The sequence below is a fragment of the Microcaecilia unicolor genome, chromosome 6, assembly GCF_901765095.1.
Source record: "Microcaecilia unicolor chromosome 6, aMicUni1.1, whole genome shotgun sequence".
In the NCBI taxonomy this organism is placed as follows: Eukaryota; Metazoa; Chordata; class Amphibia; order Gymnophiona; family Siphonopidae; genus Microcaecilia; species Microcaecilia unicolor.
In genome coordinates this window covers 36,008,988-36,026,633 of record NC_044036.1, presented here as the reverse complement: position 1 = coordinate 36,026,633, position 17,646 = coordinate 36,008,988, and the positions used below count along the sequence as shown (strand labels likewise).

Below are 17,646 nucleotides of genomic sequence, written 5' to 3'. Positions count from 1 at the left end.
GAATTGCCCCCTAAGTGGTAAATTCTATAAGTGGCGCCTAAAAATTGGCACTGAAAACTTTACGCACCAAGCAGTATTCTATAAAGGGTACACTGCCTTCATAGAATAGCGCTTAGGGCATAAATCACGCTTTCCAAAAATACTAGGACCAGGGGGCATGCGATGAACCTACAGTGTAGTAAATTTAAAACAAATCGGAGAAAGGTTTTCTTCATCCAACACGTAATTAAACTCTGGAATTCGTTGCCAGAGAACGTGGTGAAGGCGGTTAGCTTGGCAGTTTAAAAAGGGGTTAGACGGTTTCCTAAAGGACAAGTCCATAAACCACTACTAAATGGACTTGGGAAAAATCCACAATTCCAGGAATAACATGTATAGAATGTTTGTACGTTTGGGAAGCTTGCCAGGTGCCCTTGGCCTGGATTGGCCGCTGTCGGGGACAAGATGCTGGGCTTGATGGACCCTTGGTCTTTTCCCAGTGTGGCATTACTTATGTACTTAAATCGAGCCTAACTTTAGGCACCAGCAATTATATCTGCTAAAAGCAGGTTTAAATGTTGGCACCTAAATTAGGCATGGTTCAAATGAATTCTGTATTTAAGTGTGTAAGTTTTTGGAACGCCCCCAAAATGTACACGTTGGGATTTCCATGTGGATCATTATAGAATACGATCTGCGCATAAATACTAATTAAGGCCAATTAATGCCAATAATTGCTTAGCAGCCTATTATTGGGGCTGATTTGCTTTTTAGGCAAATAAATTACACACGTGAATTGGCTACACGCACTGATTTGCACTCAACTTTAGTCGCCATTTATAGAATCTGGGGTAAATGTATAATCTCCTTTGTATATTGTGCTGATAATCTACCATTTAACAAGACGAACAAAATCTACTAGTCAATTCTGATCACCATATCTCAAAAAAGATATAGAGGAATTAGAAAAGGTTCAAAGAAGAGCGATTGAATGATAAAGGGGATGGAACTCTTCTCTTATGAGGAAAGGCTAAAGAGATTAGGGCTCTTCAGCTTGGAAAAAAGACGGATGAGGGGAGATATGAATGAGGTCTACAAAATGCTGAGTGGTGTAGAACAAGTAGAAGTAAATCAATTTTTGTAAAAGTACAGAGACTAGGGGACACTCGAGGAAGTTACATGGAAATACTTTTAAAACAAATAGGAGGAAATATTTTTTCACTCAACGAATAGTTAAGATCTGGAACTCTTTGCCGGAGGAGGTGGTAACAGCGGTTAGTGTCTCTGGGTTTAAAAACAGTTTGGACAAATTCCTGGAGGAAAAGTCCATAGTCTGCTATTGAGACAGACATGGGAAGCAACTGCTTGCCCTGGGATTTGTAGTATGGCGTGTTACCACGATTTGGGTTTCTGCCAGGTACTTGTGACCTGGCTTGGCCACTGTTTGGAAAACAGGATACTGGGCAAGATGGACCATTGGTCTGACCCAATATGGCTACTCTTAGGTTCTACTACATCATCATTAGCATGGTAAGAAAAACCATTTCCTTCAAAGCTGTCACGGTGGTATTGTTCCAGTATGTATCCAACAAACTCTTTTGTTTTTGCATCTGTGGTTTTTTATTGTTTTATTGGTTAAAACCTAACATCAGAAGTTTTATAAAAGAACGGAAAATCCATGGATAATGAAGCTATACATTCAACTGCCCCCAGTGAACGTAAAACTTAATTTGAATATCAGGCCATTACTTTTTGCTGCTCAGCTGTTTCCTCTTCCTTTGTAATTTCAACTCAGTCTGAACAAGAAGAGCTCCTGTTTTTAACCCTCACCCTAGTTCCCTACCATCTAACCTAGTCATTGCCAAGTCCTCAGTAGGAAACCACAGACCCAGGCATGCACGAATGCATCCTGAGTCTGGCCTCTAGATGTCACTGTTATGTGATAACTGAATCTCCTCCCATAGAGGCTGTGAACACTGTCTCTAATGCATCCTCAGTGGGAAGAGCAAAAACTCTAGATACAAACCTAGGCCTTCAGCAATCCAGCCAGCCTATTTAATGCGATTTCTGAATTTTCCCAAACATTGTTTCACATATTTCATGGCACTGTGCCTGCTAGTTAACAATGCTTAATGTTTTTATAATATGTCTTTTAGTAATAGTCATGCCACTTCAATGCAGTACAATTCCTGACATAATACTTAGTCTTAATCTCCAATCCAACCATATATAATAGAGATCAGATTTATGAATCATTATGGCATATCTCTCAAAGAATCTCCAAGAAAGGCATTTAACATTAAGCATCTGGGCCAATAAGACTAAATAGTCTTAATTACAGTTGATTAGTCACTGTCTCATTTAGGTCCAAACAGTGATATTCATTTAGCCTTTGCATGTATATTCTGTCGTGCACTAATGAGATCCCTAAGGGAAGTTGGCACATGCTTACCGCTGTGACCTCTGAACTCCAAGCAGCTGTATATTTGTGTTTTCAATTCTACAATTCAGCTACATGTTTTTTAAATTATACCCTACCATGTGGATGTTATCAGGATATATCATTCAAACTGAAATACACTTGGAAGCCATTAAAATAACTAATTCACATTGTTATTCCCATAATTTTAAACTTTATGCTCTCTTGGAAAAACTTGTGATTTTAAATACAAAAAAAAGACTCTTTTCCAAAGTTATTCTCCTTTCAGTCTCCCTATGACCACATCTCTCAGAAGCCTGTTTACTACATTTAATACTAAAAATAACCAGTGTATTAGACGTCTGTTGTTTTAGATGCAGTATGCAAATTCCACGGAAAAAATTAACATCATAAAACCTAATTATCCTGTTTACCAAACACTAGTCTATACAGTTGTGTTCACTGTGTGGGCTTCAGGAAAAACAAATTATTAGTACAACACAAAATATTCAGTCTGAGAAGAAGCATACTAAGTAAATCTCTGGGCTTCACTGATTTGATTCAGCATTGTGGGCAGTTTGCATATTTTCTTGTAATGTTCTCACATTTCAGAAAATAAGAGAAGGAACGTATCGTTGGCCTACAGCAACATGCCTCAGATATCCTTGACACGGGAAGGCTGAAGGGTCGTGAGATTTTAGTAGCCTGACTACACAGTAACTGTAAGACATGATGACATGTCTCATAGTGCTATATTGCTATTATAACATAGAAGTGTGCTAGAAACATCCTTGTACATATTTTTCATATATATATATACAGGGCTTTTTTTGAGGGGGTACTGAGTACCGGCACCTTTTCCATTGTTTGCTAAAATTGACCCATGGAACCCAAGTTTTAATGAAAGAGCTCAGGCTCTACACACCAATTCTGTCTTGTCATAGATTCTATGACTGGTTGCAGGTGGCCTGGCTCTTATGGGGTGGGTCCCTCCGTAATTACCCCACTCCTGAAGGGTGGCCTAGCATTTGAGTACCGGCACCTTTTTTGCTAGAAAAACAACACTGTGTGTGTGTGTGTATATATATATATATATATATATATATATATATATATATTCAGGGAGATTTTCCGAATTACATATTGCTGTTATGCTCATTTGAAGGTGTTCATGGCCTGCTAATATTTTCTTGTGGCAAATATGGGGGTGTATGGCCTATAACGTTTTTCTTGTGCCATTGATGGGGATAATCTATAAGTGACTTGATGTAGAAGAGCATTTTACATGCTCAGGTAAGTTCTTATAAGATTGCCCAGAGGTAATCAGTTTAAAAGCAGCAGAAATCTCTTCTGAGGCACTGTTTGTGTCTGCTGCTTTTTGCAGTGAAGATTTCAAGAGGCTTATGTTCTATGTTTACTTTTACCGACCCTGATGCAGACATTCGCCGAAACACGGGCAGTATCTGGTCTTTGAATGAAAACTGCTTCCTCTACAATTTGGCTCCACATTGTGATTCTATCTCTGGACGATCACACTTTTCTCTGCACTGTAGGTCACAAAAGGGACGTACAAGTTGGGATGTTCACAATTTACAGGGTATTTTGTACGAGGCTTGCTGAACATGAAGCCTTTTGTAAAATACATTTAAAGCCACAGGAAAAATACACGTATTTGGCAATATGTACAGAGGGAATTGCTACTTTATAAAATAACACAATTTGAAAAAGAGCGGCAGCATCTGGGGCTTTGTACATGTAATTGCTGCCAGGTAGACATGTAATTGAGCTACCAAATGCCTTTTTTTTTTTTTGCTATTTGAGGAAGTTTTGAATACCAGAGAGAAGAGCATAATCTCTCTCCCCCTCCCCCCAATTCAATTACACCAGGTTCAAACAAGCAGTTAGCTGACAGTTATATGTGCTTTGGAGCAGATGTAAAGGCTGACAGGGACATTTTTTGAACTGAGGTCATTGCATAAAACGGGACCTATGCTAAAATAGTACAAATTAATGGTAACGCAACATGTCTTAATGATAGGAACACCCTAAGCTCACCCTAATCCTGCCCCTGAAGCACCCCCAATACCCCAATATGCCCCCTTGTGATTTGTAGATGAATTGCATAGATAAATGGCTGCAAAATAGGTATTGAAAATACCGATTTGGATATTTTGAGAAGGAATTTGTCCAAATGTTGTTTTATGACACTTTTCGGATGTTTTTCTCTTTCAAAAATGAGCCAAACAGTGTACGTGCTTTTAGCCCTGGGGAAAAGAGTTAGGGATGGAGTTAAGGCATGGAAGCTAAAGTGTATGTGGAGATTCAGTTTTGAAATCTTTGAGTTGACTTTGCACCTACTGACCTTGGGTTGGCTTTCCTTTATGGTTCACATTTTTTTCCTCACTAAAATAAGGTCTTGTAGTGACATATTTCCTCCCCTCTCTTTTTTTAAAGCTACAATCAAAAGCAGCACATTGAGGTAGTCCATAACAAGGTACAAGCTAATCCTCTCTTCTAGAGACAAAGGCTTGTCTTTTTAGACTTTCCTAGGTAGGTCTAGGGTTGCTTCTAAACTCAGATCCCATGAAGAAATACATTATGCTACCAGTCAAGCTGTCCAAGCAGCTTAATTCAAAGTCGTTTTTGATGTGAAAAGCAGTCAGTCAGTGCTATTACTTAGCTTTTGAGGTTACTAGTCTAACCTCAGGGTAAATATTTTAGAAATACAACCAGAAAAAATAATCTTTTGTCTTCTGTGCTTTTGATCCCTTCTCTATATGTATTATCCAAGTCTTTACAAATGCTTCCAATCAGTTAAGACAAAGGTCATTGGGTTCCCAGCTAACCTGACTGATCGCTTCCATTTTCTAAGTTGAACTACAAATTCACCAGCCTGAGAATGCATTAACAGCGTATAAAATAAGTAAATAATTTCCCTTGCGCTCGTTTTTAAAATATAAATAAGCGGTCGACCTTGCTCTGGCTTTTGATTGTAATTCTGGGTAGGCAGCGTGTCCGTAGACTACATGTTCTATCTGCAAAAGAGGAAAAAATAACAACTGTGTGAAACCAAATGAATGTAAATATTTGTTTTCCTGTAATTTGTTCAGCATTGCAGATTATCTATACCATGATATTAATCAGTTTACCGGAAGACTTGTAATTCTATGGCGCAGGCTTCTTAGCATGTACTTAAAAACAAGGGAAGGGTGTTGCATGGATTATTTGGATAAATGCAAAGTTATTCCCAGGTGCTTCTGGTATCCCTCCCTTCTTCAGACAGTCGCTTTCTGCAAGTCTTTATAAAATATGCCAGACTTTCAGACTATAGAAACATAGTAACATAGTAGATGACGGCAGAAAAAGACCTGCATGGTCCATCCAGAAACAAAGGGGTCCTTTTACTAAGGTGCGCTGAAAAATGGTTTGTGCTGGTATAGACGCGTGTATTGGATGCGCACAGATCCATTTTTCAGCGCACCCGCAAAAAAGACCTTTGGGGGGGGGGGGCTGAAAACAGACATACAGCAAAATAAAAATTGGCACGCATCCATTTTGGGTCTGAGACGTTACCGCCAGACATTGACTTAGCGGTAAGGTCTCTCGCATTAACCATGCGGTAATCGCCTAAGCACGTCAAGCCAGAGGTACTGCCCGATTTTCGCTGCGTGCCAGAAAATAAAATATATTTTCTGGCACACATAGCGGATGCGCGTCAAAAATGAAATTACCACATGGTCCACATGGTAGCCGGGTGGTAACTGCAAATTGACATTATTATTATTATTATTATTATTATTAACATTTGAATAGCGCTACCAGACATAGAGAGACAGTCCCTGCTCAATAGAGCTTACAATCTAAAAATAATAGACAGACAGACAAGACAATTAAGGGCAAGGGAAGTACTGGGTGAGAAGGAACAAGGGGAGGTAATTGAGTAGTGGCTAGGAGCCAAAAGCAGTGGTGAAAAGGTGGGTTTTCAGCATACATTTGAAAACAGGTAGAGGTGGAGCTAGACGTAGAGGCTCAGGAAGTCTATTCCAGGCTTAAGGTGCCGCGAGGGAAAAGGGACGAAGTCTGGAGTTAGCGGTGGAGGAGAAGGGGGACGACAAGAGAGATTTGTCCAGTGAGCGGAGTTCACGGGGAGGAATGTAGGGAGAGATGAGAGTGGAGAGGTAATGGGGGGGCTGCAGAATGGATGCATTTAAAGGTCAGTAAGAGAAGTTTGAACTGTATGCGGAAGCGGACAGGGAGCCAGTGAAGTGACGAGGAGTGGGCTAGTGTGGGTATAACGATTTTGGCGGAAAATAAGTCATGCTGCAGAATTTTGGACAGACTGAGAGAGATAGCTGAGTGGAAGACCAGTGAGACATGCGTTGGGTGCACGTAGGCCATTTCATGGCTTATAAAAAGAGCCCCTAAAGTTCTTCCTGGGTGAGTGTACATATTCTTTTGTTGTTTGAGGTCCAGAATGTAGACATAATGTTGGACACTAGGCTGATAATGAAAAGGAAAATCAGGGCAGTAGCTGAGATAGCTTTTTTTTTTTTTTACCTGCCGATAATGTGGGATTTATTCCTCCGGATGAGTTTTGCAAGCTCTAGTTTTATCTAATATAGATTATTTTAATGCTGTTTATGTAGGGGCATCAAACATATTGCTTCATATTTTCCTGTTGATTTAAACTATGGCGGAAATGTTCTTATAACATCAAGAAGCATATTTCTCTTAAGTTGCAGGTGTTGTATTGGCTGCGCTGGGCTGAAGAATCAAATTTAAAATAGTGGATTTGGTGCCTCACGCCTTACAAGTGTAATCCCCTATTACAATGTGGATTACTAAAGATCACGAGAGAACTCTCCAGAGTTACTGAGGGGACGGTTCTAGGTTGTGGGTGATACAGGATCCAACCCAAGGGGGTGGGTTCCTGGGTAAGCTGTTGAGCGACAGTAGAGGAGGAGTTAAGAGTTAATAAATAATGCTGATGGGGAATGAACGAGGTCTTTGGTTGCCTGTACCCTCGCGGGGACATTGGAGGAGAAGGGGACTCCTGGATGGGTTCAAGAAACTAAGGCTGGTTTCTGCAAGTTCCAGCATTCACCGTGAGAAGGAGGTGCGCTCCAGGTGGGAAGTAGGGGATCCCAGCCTGGGAGCAGGAATGCTGAAGAGCTGTTTGGAGCCAAAGGTGGTAGCCCGCAGAGCATGGGCGTAGTTTGACTGTTTCATTTGGGGGGGCAAAGGATGGGGCGGAGCATATTCATTTGCATATATAGATGCAAATGAATATGCTAATATGTTTCTATCTATCCCCTTCCCCATTCTATCCAGCGTCTCCCCCCTCCCCCTTCCCAGCATCTGTCTCCCATAAAGAACACGTGGATGCAGCAGCTCACAGGTTTGAGTGAACGGCGACGGCTGCTTGGGGGAGTGGAAGCAGAGATTTACCAAAATCTTCCTACCTTCCAGTGGACTAGACAGGAGCGAGGAGCCAGCATTTCCCAGCGGCGAACAGGCGGGTCGGCGAGCGAGGGAGCGGAGGTTGTAAAAGCAGCAAGCAGGCACGCTCGTCTCCGTCCGCTTCCCTGCCCTGTCTGAGTCTGTGTCCCGCCTTCCTCTGAGGTCATTTCCTTATGGGCGGGACGCTGAGAGGGCAGGGAAGCGGACAGAGACGAGCGTGCCTGCTTGTTGCTTTTACTCAGTGGTGCCCTGCCTGCCAGTTCGCTGAAGCGACGTCGGGTAAGTCGCTCGTCATTTGGGGGGGGGGGGCAGTCTACGCCCATGCCGCAGAGATACTCCTTTGGAGAGGAACGTGGACAGAAAGGAAGGTCTGGTCCAAAGGAAGATCTGCTTGTTGCACAAGTGCTGCAGGCACAGCCTTCGGTTGTTTCACTTAGAAGGGATGTGTATGGGCAGGAGGAGCTGTAATTTGTACATACCGTAGGATTATAAACTGCGTTTAAGAAGATACACCATATCCCTAAGCTTGGCTCTGGATTTACAGTTTGCATCTGCTATCAAGTTGGATTATAAACTGACTGTTTCAAAGAAGATTTTTTTGAAACTGCCTGTTGCAGAATATTCAGTAAAATTGATTATGTCTGCATAACTCTCTGGTTTTGTGATTTTTTTTATGGTCCTGGTCTTGAGTGCCCCTGTCCTGCGATGAGCTAGCTGGTGCCCGGACTGAAGAGAGCAGGTTTACACAAGGGATAATCCAGTTTCTGTCAAGGAGACGTTAAAGCCTTATGTCACAGGTCTTCTGTTATGATATTCAAGGAAAAAATTGACAGTAATCCCTTCCATAGTAGCTTATTTAGTGGAAACACATAACTAGGCTTTCTTGATGGCTGGGCCCACGCTTTGGAACTCTTTACTAGTGGAGTTTCACGATGAGTGTATTTTTCTTTAAACAAGTTTTTCATTAAAGCTGGTGGTTAATGAATTTGGACCATAATGTTCTTGTTTTGTATATGTTTTATGTTGTTTTTGTATTTTTGTGTATTTGTTGTTTAGTTTTATGTTTGATTGTTTCTATGAATTGTGTATCATGGTCTTATGATGCTATTTGATTTAGTTACATATCTAGAGTATGTTTTTAAGATTGTGTGGTAACATGAATGAGGGCAGGCCCAGAGCCCAGGTAAGACAGAGCCACACAGCGGTTGCAGGGAAGGAAAATAACATTAAAGCTATTAGGTCAGGGGTCCAAAGTTACCAGTGTTCTCTATAAATTACTCAGGTCAAAAATAGAAAATGTGCAAGGTTCCAAGTGGAGCTTGGCCTATCTGACAGTAGCAGTTCACACATAGCTAATGGAGGCGCATGCTCTGGGGTGTTGTTGCTTCCCTCTGGGCTTCCTTAATCTAGCTATGGCAGGGTTGCCAGGTGGAAAATTTTTTCCCCACCCAAACCAGCCCAAAACCAGCCCAAAGTCAAACCCCGCCCCTGATACCCCACCCCCGCTGTCATCAACCCCGCCCAAAACGCCACTAGCCCCGCCCCCCACGCCCCAAAAAACCACTTAAAAAACCGCCGAAAGACCCCAAAACAAGCCCAAAAAACCGCGACCCGCCGCGGGCACAAATTTCCCGCGGCGGGTCACGGAAAACCGCCCACCTGGCAACACTGAGCTATGGCCTTAGCTTGTATACTTCCTGGACTATGCCCTCCTGGCTCCTCCTCCCCTCCTGTGTCACTTCCCCCCTGGGCAGGACTAAGTTTTAAGGTGGGTCTGACACTGTGAGAGAGTGCTATCAAGGGAGAGAAGGGCAGCATTGGCTGGGGAGCCTCCACAACAGGATTGGGAACCACTGGACTAGTACATACCTGCTTTGATGGGTTTTATTATTCAACAGAAAAGACTTTGATGAGTAAAGCTATTCAGTTTGCCTTAGTATCAGTGCTATAGAACCACAAAACTGACTCAGAAAATCTGGCAAACACAGGGTTGTCAATTTTTTAAAAAAGTGTCTTTGAAAATTGTCTTGCCTCTCAGTGTGCTCTGAACAGCACACTTACTTTTTTATCCATGGGAAAAAGGGGTGGGGCTTCCTTCAGAGAAGGGACAGTATGCATACAAAGTACCTGCAATCCACTTTCCCTTTGAAAAGTAGCTTGCAGGCCTGTGACCTCCTTCTCCTACATGAGTACGCAGTTATGGAACGCACTACCAGCTAACCTGAAAACAATCGAAGAAATATCCAACTTTCGTAAATCGCTGAAGACGTACCTCTTCAATAAGGCCTACAAAGAGGACCCATAGCTTAACTATACCCCCTCACCAATCCACTCTAATCCGAAAGTCATCTCTCTATACCTATTTTCTTAATACTTCTTTCCATCCTAATCTCTTTGCATCACCAAATGTATCTGACACCCTGGAATGGCAATGCCATAACAGACCTCTGTAAGCCACACTGAGCCTGCAAATAGGTGGGAAAATGTGGGCTACAAATGCAATAAATAAAATCTCCCCTTGTACTGCAAAGCCAGTGGTTAGTTTCAGAATTGCCTCCTGGACACTCACCAGTTTTCCAGTAGCACTTTGGCCTCCTTCGTTCAGCCAGAATCCAGGAACCATCGCTGAACAGTAGGGCCCCCATACACCCGGAACATAGATAGGGTTCTCACTTATCTGGAAATGCAACAGAGGATTAATTTCAGCTAGCACAGAGAAAGAGAGAGAAAGAGAGAGAGAGAGACCCCAGTATTCAGCACTACTTAACCGGCCAGGAATGGCTCTTGGCTGGTTAAATAGCACCTAGCTGGCTAAGCACTAATATTCAGCTCGAGATAGCTGGTTATCTCCGCTGAATATAAGCGCTTAGTGCATAGCGGCTAACCAGCTATATCACGCGATATGACTGCCTAGCTGCAAATATTCAGTGCTTTGCCGGCTAAGCTTAGTGGCCAAATCGGTCCGCATAAATAGAAGTCCTATCTTTTGCTGCTGAATATTATCTTGGCCGGTTAAGTTTAAGCTGACCACAAAAAACCGGATATCCAATGCCAGTCACTGGAAACGGCCTGGCACTGAATATCCGGATTCAGCGCCAATTGCGGCACTTAGCTGGCCTGGCTCCCGTGGGCACAACATATTCATTTAAACCATCTTTCTTATAAATGCAGTATGGGTATATCAGTGCTATAGAATTGTATATAAATACCCAGAGTTCCTGGCTGTTTTTGTTGCTTGTCAAGTTCCTATGATAAGACACAGCGATTCCCTTTCTACACACTCTAGCAGACTTCCAGAGTGGCAACATTGGTGGCGATAGTTCTTGTAATTCTTACATTTCATTAGAAATATATGAACACACCGCATAGAACATATTCTCCCAACTACTATAAATGATGCCTAAAGTTAGGCAACTCAAAAGAGAAGAAAGGTGATCCCTCAACATGAAGAACCACAATAAAAAAAATAAAAAATAGATAGGGCTAGGACAAATTCAATTCCAACCCTAGGGTAGAGGTATAAAAGGAATTTGTTTACAAACTGAGTAGACTCGACGCAGATCTGCATTTCGGAGCAGAGGCGCCTGTCTTAGAAGCCAAAACATTCAGTACAACAGATCATACCTGAGCACACAGCAATGGAATGCACTACCGCCTCACCTAAAAACTATCCACGAATTAACCAACTTTCGTAAATCTCTAAAGACCTTACTCTTCAACAAGGCCTACCACAATAATTAAGAATTGTAAATGTAACAATTCTCCACTTTACCTATATGTGGAACTGCTTACCTCTTATATATGTTTGCGTAATCTTATCATGCTTTGTAATACAAACTGGTACCTAACCTGTTAAGGCGAATACCATAACGATACACTGTAAGCCACATTGAGCCTGCAAATAGGTGGGAAAATGTGGGATACAAATGCAATAAATAAATAAATAAATGCCAATTTTCAAAATCTCATAGAAGCAAAGAATCAATTGAAGAAACCGCGATGTCTACCATAAAATTGGTGCCGACAGGAAAATAAACTGCAACAACTCTTAACGATTTTTCAAAGCGTGGCCACAGTAACAAACACAGTTGTAAACCACTACAACCAAAGCCTAAAGTTAGGCACCAGCATTTGTACCAGCCATAGACACGGTGTAAGTGGCCGTCCCTACATTTTGATGCGTACATGCGCACTAATGCTAGTATTCTAGAACAGATTTGGTACGCAACTGTTCCATTATAGAATACTAGCTTAGTGCCCAGGTTTTTGGCGCCTAACTTTTAGTGACCTATATAGAATTTACCCCCTTGCTCCTTACACATACCAAGCTATATACTCATTAACACAGAATAACTAAACCTTCGCTAACTCTTCCTCTTACCTAACACCAAGTCCTCCTCTATCCACAAAAGCCACCATCATTGAATCAATCTTGCATCACAGGAGCCGTGACCTACCATAATCCCTGATTGAAGTGCTTCTTGCCCTATGTAGCAGGGAGTCCAGATAGAGACCCCAGAAAGGACTTCCAGCACATTGGCTTGATGAGCTTGGCCAATATTTCTTTTCACCACCATTAAATTATCAAGAGCAATGTGCCATTCTGTCAAGGTGGGGTGAAGAACCTCCCTCCAGTAATGCGAAATGCATTTCTTCTCTATTAAAAAAAGCCTTTCTAAGATATAGTCACGCTTGTTGACCAGCTTGAAGTGGTCGTCTAATAGAAGCATCTCTACCTCTGGTGTAGATGAGACCCAGTTAGCAAGGCTAGACAGTGCACTACCGATGTCCATAATTAGTAGATAGCTGGGCAGGACCAAAATGCATGCCCTAGGTCAACGCTTCTCAACCCAGTCCTCGGAACACCCAGCCAGTCTGGTTTTTGAGATATCCATAATGAATGTGCATGAGATTTTCATGCATTGTCTGGAAAAAAAACTGGACCCCCCGACATTTTTCCAAATAACCCCAATTATTAAAACTATTTTCCAATAACCCCTATTATTAAATTTTTTATTATTATTGACAGTGTTATCGCAAGATGCTATAAAAACGGAATGATCCCTGTTTTCAAAATGATGCCATTCAGGAAGTGAGCAAACATGATGAAGATGTTTCCCCTGCAAAATTGCTCAAACAACAAGAAAAAGAAAAAAAAACAGTGGAGGACCAATCGAATTCCAACACAAAGGTAAAAAAGATAAATTTGTTGGTCAGACCATGAAGATCCGTTTTAGCAAAACGGCATTTCGCAAAGATGATGCACTGGTGCTAGCCAGTTTAAGAAGTTATTGAAAACACATCTGTTTGTGAAAGCGTTTTTAAAACTATATTTACATGTGCGGAAGGTGATGTTGGCTAGCTGATAGATTCTTGTATGTGTTGGTTTTATGTTTTATTGGTAATTCTGAATTATGCAAGCTTTTGTTTTTTTCTCATTCACCTAGGTTTAGGCAGAATATAAGTTTTTAAAACAAATAAAGATAAATTTATGATTACATTTTTGGGACAAAATAAGGCAAATGGCACCAAGTGTTTGCTAAGGGAGTTTGCTAATAAAGGGTGGACTAATGTACTTTCAAAGGTCATAGTAAATGTTTAAATAATTGCAAAGTATTTTGAAACTATGTAAGGGATCCTGGTTTTTCTGGACACCGTGTATACAAATTTCTCTTGTGCATATTCATTGTGGATATCCTGAAAACTTGACGCTTCAGCTGGCAAGAGTTGGGGCCTCCCACCAGCCAAGGTATGTGGTGTTTTGGCAGGGGTGGGGGGAGCGGCGGGGAGGTGAGCCAAAATGTGCTCCCCCTTTTTGGGCCCTGGCCCCCTACCACTTTGAGGTCTGGCTACGCCCCTGCTGAGAAGCATTGCCCTAGCCTATCCTCCTCCAATTGGCATTTGATATACAGGTAATCAGCACAATCTTGTTAGCCCATTGCTGAGAGTTAAAGAAACACATCAGGACCTTATACTGAGTGTCCTATAAGGTTTTGTTTTCAACCAGGTTTGGCGGTGATTTTAAACAGACCACTTATGTGCTAGGTATCTTAGTACTTGCATACCTTGTAGCCTCAAATATGCTTGTGGATTTGCCCCTGCTATTTCTGTGAACAACTATCAGGGGTACAGAAGTACTCATACATTTGAAAATGCAATTATACGAGTGCTGTTTTATTCTCCCCCCCCCCCCCCAACTCTTAACATACACCCTGGAATGTCTCTTTGTAATTCAGCTAACAGTTTGCAGATTGTAAATGTTTCTGTATATTTTTAGCTGCACCAGAAGGGTAGGGATGTGCATTTGGTTTGTGGTTTCAGTTTGAAAAATTTTATGCATGTAAAGAATGTGCTCTAAATTGACCTTATGCGCATAAAACTCCCAAACTGATGTGCACAGAATAGTTTCACATGCATTAAAAGTCTTTGATGTGCATTAAATTTTATATGTGTTGATTTCCAAAATGAAGCAAAACATGTTCAAAAATCAGCCAAGAATAAAAGAAAATGGTCCATATTGAGATTTTCAGAGAATGCTGCTGAAAATCTGCTCAGGCCACCTCGGCACTCTCTGGGTAGTGTAGGGGCAGTCTGGGACGGAGCCTGGACAGAACTGGCATTTACCTGGCTAGCGGCAATATTCGTTCCACTAATTGGGTAACTGACTGGATAAAGTTACGACAACAAACAGACTGTCTTTATCCATTTACTTCTCTGGATACCAGTCTGAATATCGCAGGTACCAGGATAAGTAGCATTGGTCAAGCCAGATATTCAGTGCCACAAGACATCTAAAAAAAACAAACAAAACAAAACCACCACTGACTGCCATGAGTTGAATACCGAGAGAGCTATTTTTTTATTTATCAGGAAAGGCACAAACTCTCTCCTTATGTAAGTGGGATAAGGTGAGAAGTTGTAGGCTATGCAATTACGTATGCTGGAAAGTCAGTCTTATTTTAAAACGTATTTCCTACCCTAAGGAGTAAGGAAAGCAGCTCTGTCACAGCCCTGAGAAGGCAGAAAGGAGATATTATACCAGATCCTAGGGGAACTCAGCGGATACAGTTATGTAACAGGCTTGAAAGGAGAAGGAAAAGCCAAACTTGGATACAATTTTTGAATATTTGAATGGAATCTGAAGTAAGAATTACATACAAGTTCCTAGTTCTCATGAGCAACCTGCTTTTCTTTCATAAAATACCTTTTACATTTAGGGAAATCTTGAATACCAGATCATTTTTTATTTTCAGAAGACATAAAGAAGAATCATTTAAAGCATGGAGAGGAGTGCTAAAACTAAAGGTCCTGATATTGAAATGCAATTATCTGGATTACAGCTTCTGCCATCTAGACGAGTCCTGCTGACCAGGATCATCCATTATTTTCAGCGGCATTATCCGAATAGTATCACTGAAAATTGTTACAGACCACTCAGGCATTATGGACTGGATTCTGTAAATGGTGCTCAAATTTAAGTGAGAAAAAAATGAACGCTAAGGGATAGATTCTATATATCACGTCTAAAAAAAAATCGACACTGAAATGAAAAAAGCCTAAGCGTATTCTATGAAGTATGTTTTAATTTAGGTGTACTTTATAGAATAAGCCTAAAGTTCCATGCAGTTTATAGAATACGAGTGCCTGTCGATGTGACTAAATTTAGTCACGGCCATTTACGCCACGCTTCACGGTGTAAATGCTGACACCTAAATTATGCGCGGACTGGGTGTATTCTATAACAATGGATTTTAGAAATGCCCATGACCCACCCATTTCACGTATATGGCCATGCCTCCTTTCAACTATGCGACTTAGAATTTATGCACATCACGTTATAGAACACGCTTACTCAGTTGTGTGCGTAAATTTTAATTACTGCCAATTAGTGTCAATAATTGCTTTTTAATTGGCAATTATCAGCACTGATTGGCTTATTAACTAATTAAGCTGCACACACAAATACAGAATATGACTGTATTTGCACGCACAACTTAAGTCGCACAATCTAGAATCCAGGGGGTAAGTGTTTATAGAATAGTGCTTAGCGTCGGGATCTGTGGCTTTACACCAAATGAAACCTGCTGTATATCCTTGCGCCTAAATTAGATGGGGGTCTGCTATATTCTATAACACTGCGTGAAATTTCTAGAAATACTCCTGATCCGCCTATGCCCCACCCATGGTCATGCCTCCTTTTTGGATCTGGCAGAAAACTTCCATGCATCTTTATAGAATCGCAACTAGGAAGATGCACGTGTAAATTTTAATTGTTGCCAATTAGTGCCAATAATTGATTATTACCTATACCTCTTAAAACTTCCCAGGCACAAATCCACTTCTAACACATATTCTTTGTGTTGTGAAGGATCTTCAAAATTACTGCAACAAGACTGCTTAACCAACAGTTTTCAGGAAGTCAGGTGCAAATCGTCATTGATCCTATGAAGTGTATTTTTTTATATATGTTAATCATTTTCTAAGTGCTCTATTCTCAAAAAATTTGATTTGTTTTCCCAAAAACTTATTACTTTTCAATAACAGCCCATTTCTTCACTTCAGCTGGCAGCTGTACACAAAGAGTCAGGAACCTCAACCGACTTGGCCAGGTTTTGCAACTTCGTTAGGGAAGAGGTTCTATTTTTCTCTCCAGCCAATTAACTGCTCATTTGTCAATTAAGTTGCATGCACAATTATGGAATACACCCGATGCATACCAAATTTCGGCACTGGGGATGTATAGGGCAAAGTGTGGGTGGAGGCAAAAATTATCTGGTCAGCAGTGATACTCAAACCATTAACTGAATAACTATATGGGGCCAGAAAAATTGCTGACCTAACTGTATGTGGATAGTCACCACATATCTTCTGAACTTATTAACAGCAGCTCTGCCTACTCTATCCAGATATTCAATGCTGCTCACTATTCGGATAGCAGTACAAAACATTGATATTGTATTAAAACACCAAGGTTGAAAAGTTTTTATCTCAATTTTTTAAATTTATTTTTAATATATTTATTCATACTTGTATTCCATAATTATCCAAAAATGAGTTTTGGTTCAATGTGGCTTATATTTAACAGTTGGAGATTACATTGATTCAATTATATTTACAAGGCTGTATGATGCTCTGTTTTGCAGTGGTTGGCAAGATAACTATTAGAGCGTATGGAATAGACATTAAGGGGCATAATAGAACGCGAACGCCCATCTCCGTGGGTGTCTATCTCCGAGAACGGGTACGTGAAAGGGGCGGGACAGACCGTATTTTCGAAAAAAAATGGGCGGCCATCTTTTTTTTTCGATAATACGGTTTGTGCCGGGCAAATGCATCAGATTTGTGCAGATTTGAGCTGGGCGGTTTCGTCTTTCAGCGATAATGGAAACCGAAGGCGCCCAGCTCAGAAACGAACAAATCCAAGGCATTGGGTCGTGGGAGGGGCCAGAATTCGTAGTGCACTGGTCCCCCTCACATGCCAGGACACCAACCGGGCACCCTAGGGGGCACTTGTAACAAGTAAAAAAAAGAGTAAAATACCTCCCAAGTCCATAGCTCCCTTCCCTTGGGTGCTGAGCCCCCCAAATCCCCCCCAAACCCACTCCCCACAACTCTACACCATTACCATAGCACTTATGGCTGAAGGGGGGCACCTAGATGTGGGTACAGTGGGTTTTGGGGGCGGGTTGGAGCGCTCCCATTTACCACCACAAGTGTAACAGGTGGGGGGGATGGGCTTGGGTCCACCTGGCTGACGTCCACTGCACCCACTAACAACTGCTCCAGGG

General features: G+C 41.5%; 1 protein-coding gene across 2 annotated transcripts in view; it reads right to left on the bottom strand.

Moving 5' to 3' along the window:
- The window catches only part of FGGY (FGGY carbohydrate kinase domain containing), a 464,206-nt gene that overhangs the window by 90,119 nt on the left and 356,441 nt on the right, over window positions 1-17,646 (bottom strand). For both annotated transcript variants that reach the window (XM_030205275.1, XM_030205274.1), the window contains exons 9-10: window positions 10,428-10,535; window positions 5,372-5,433 (exon numbers count right to left, since the gene is read on the bottom strand). In XM_030205275.1, the coding sequence (XP_030061135.1) occupies window positions 5,372-5,433; window positions 10,428-10,535 (170 nt within the window). The remainder of the gene's footprint in view (window positions 1-5,371; window positions 5,434-10,427; window positions 10,536-17,646) is intronic.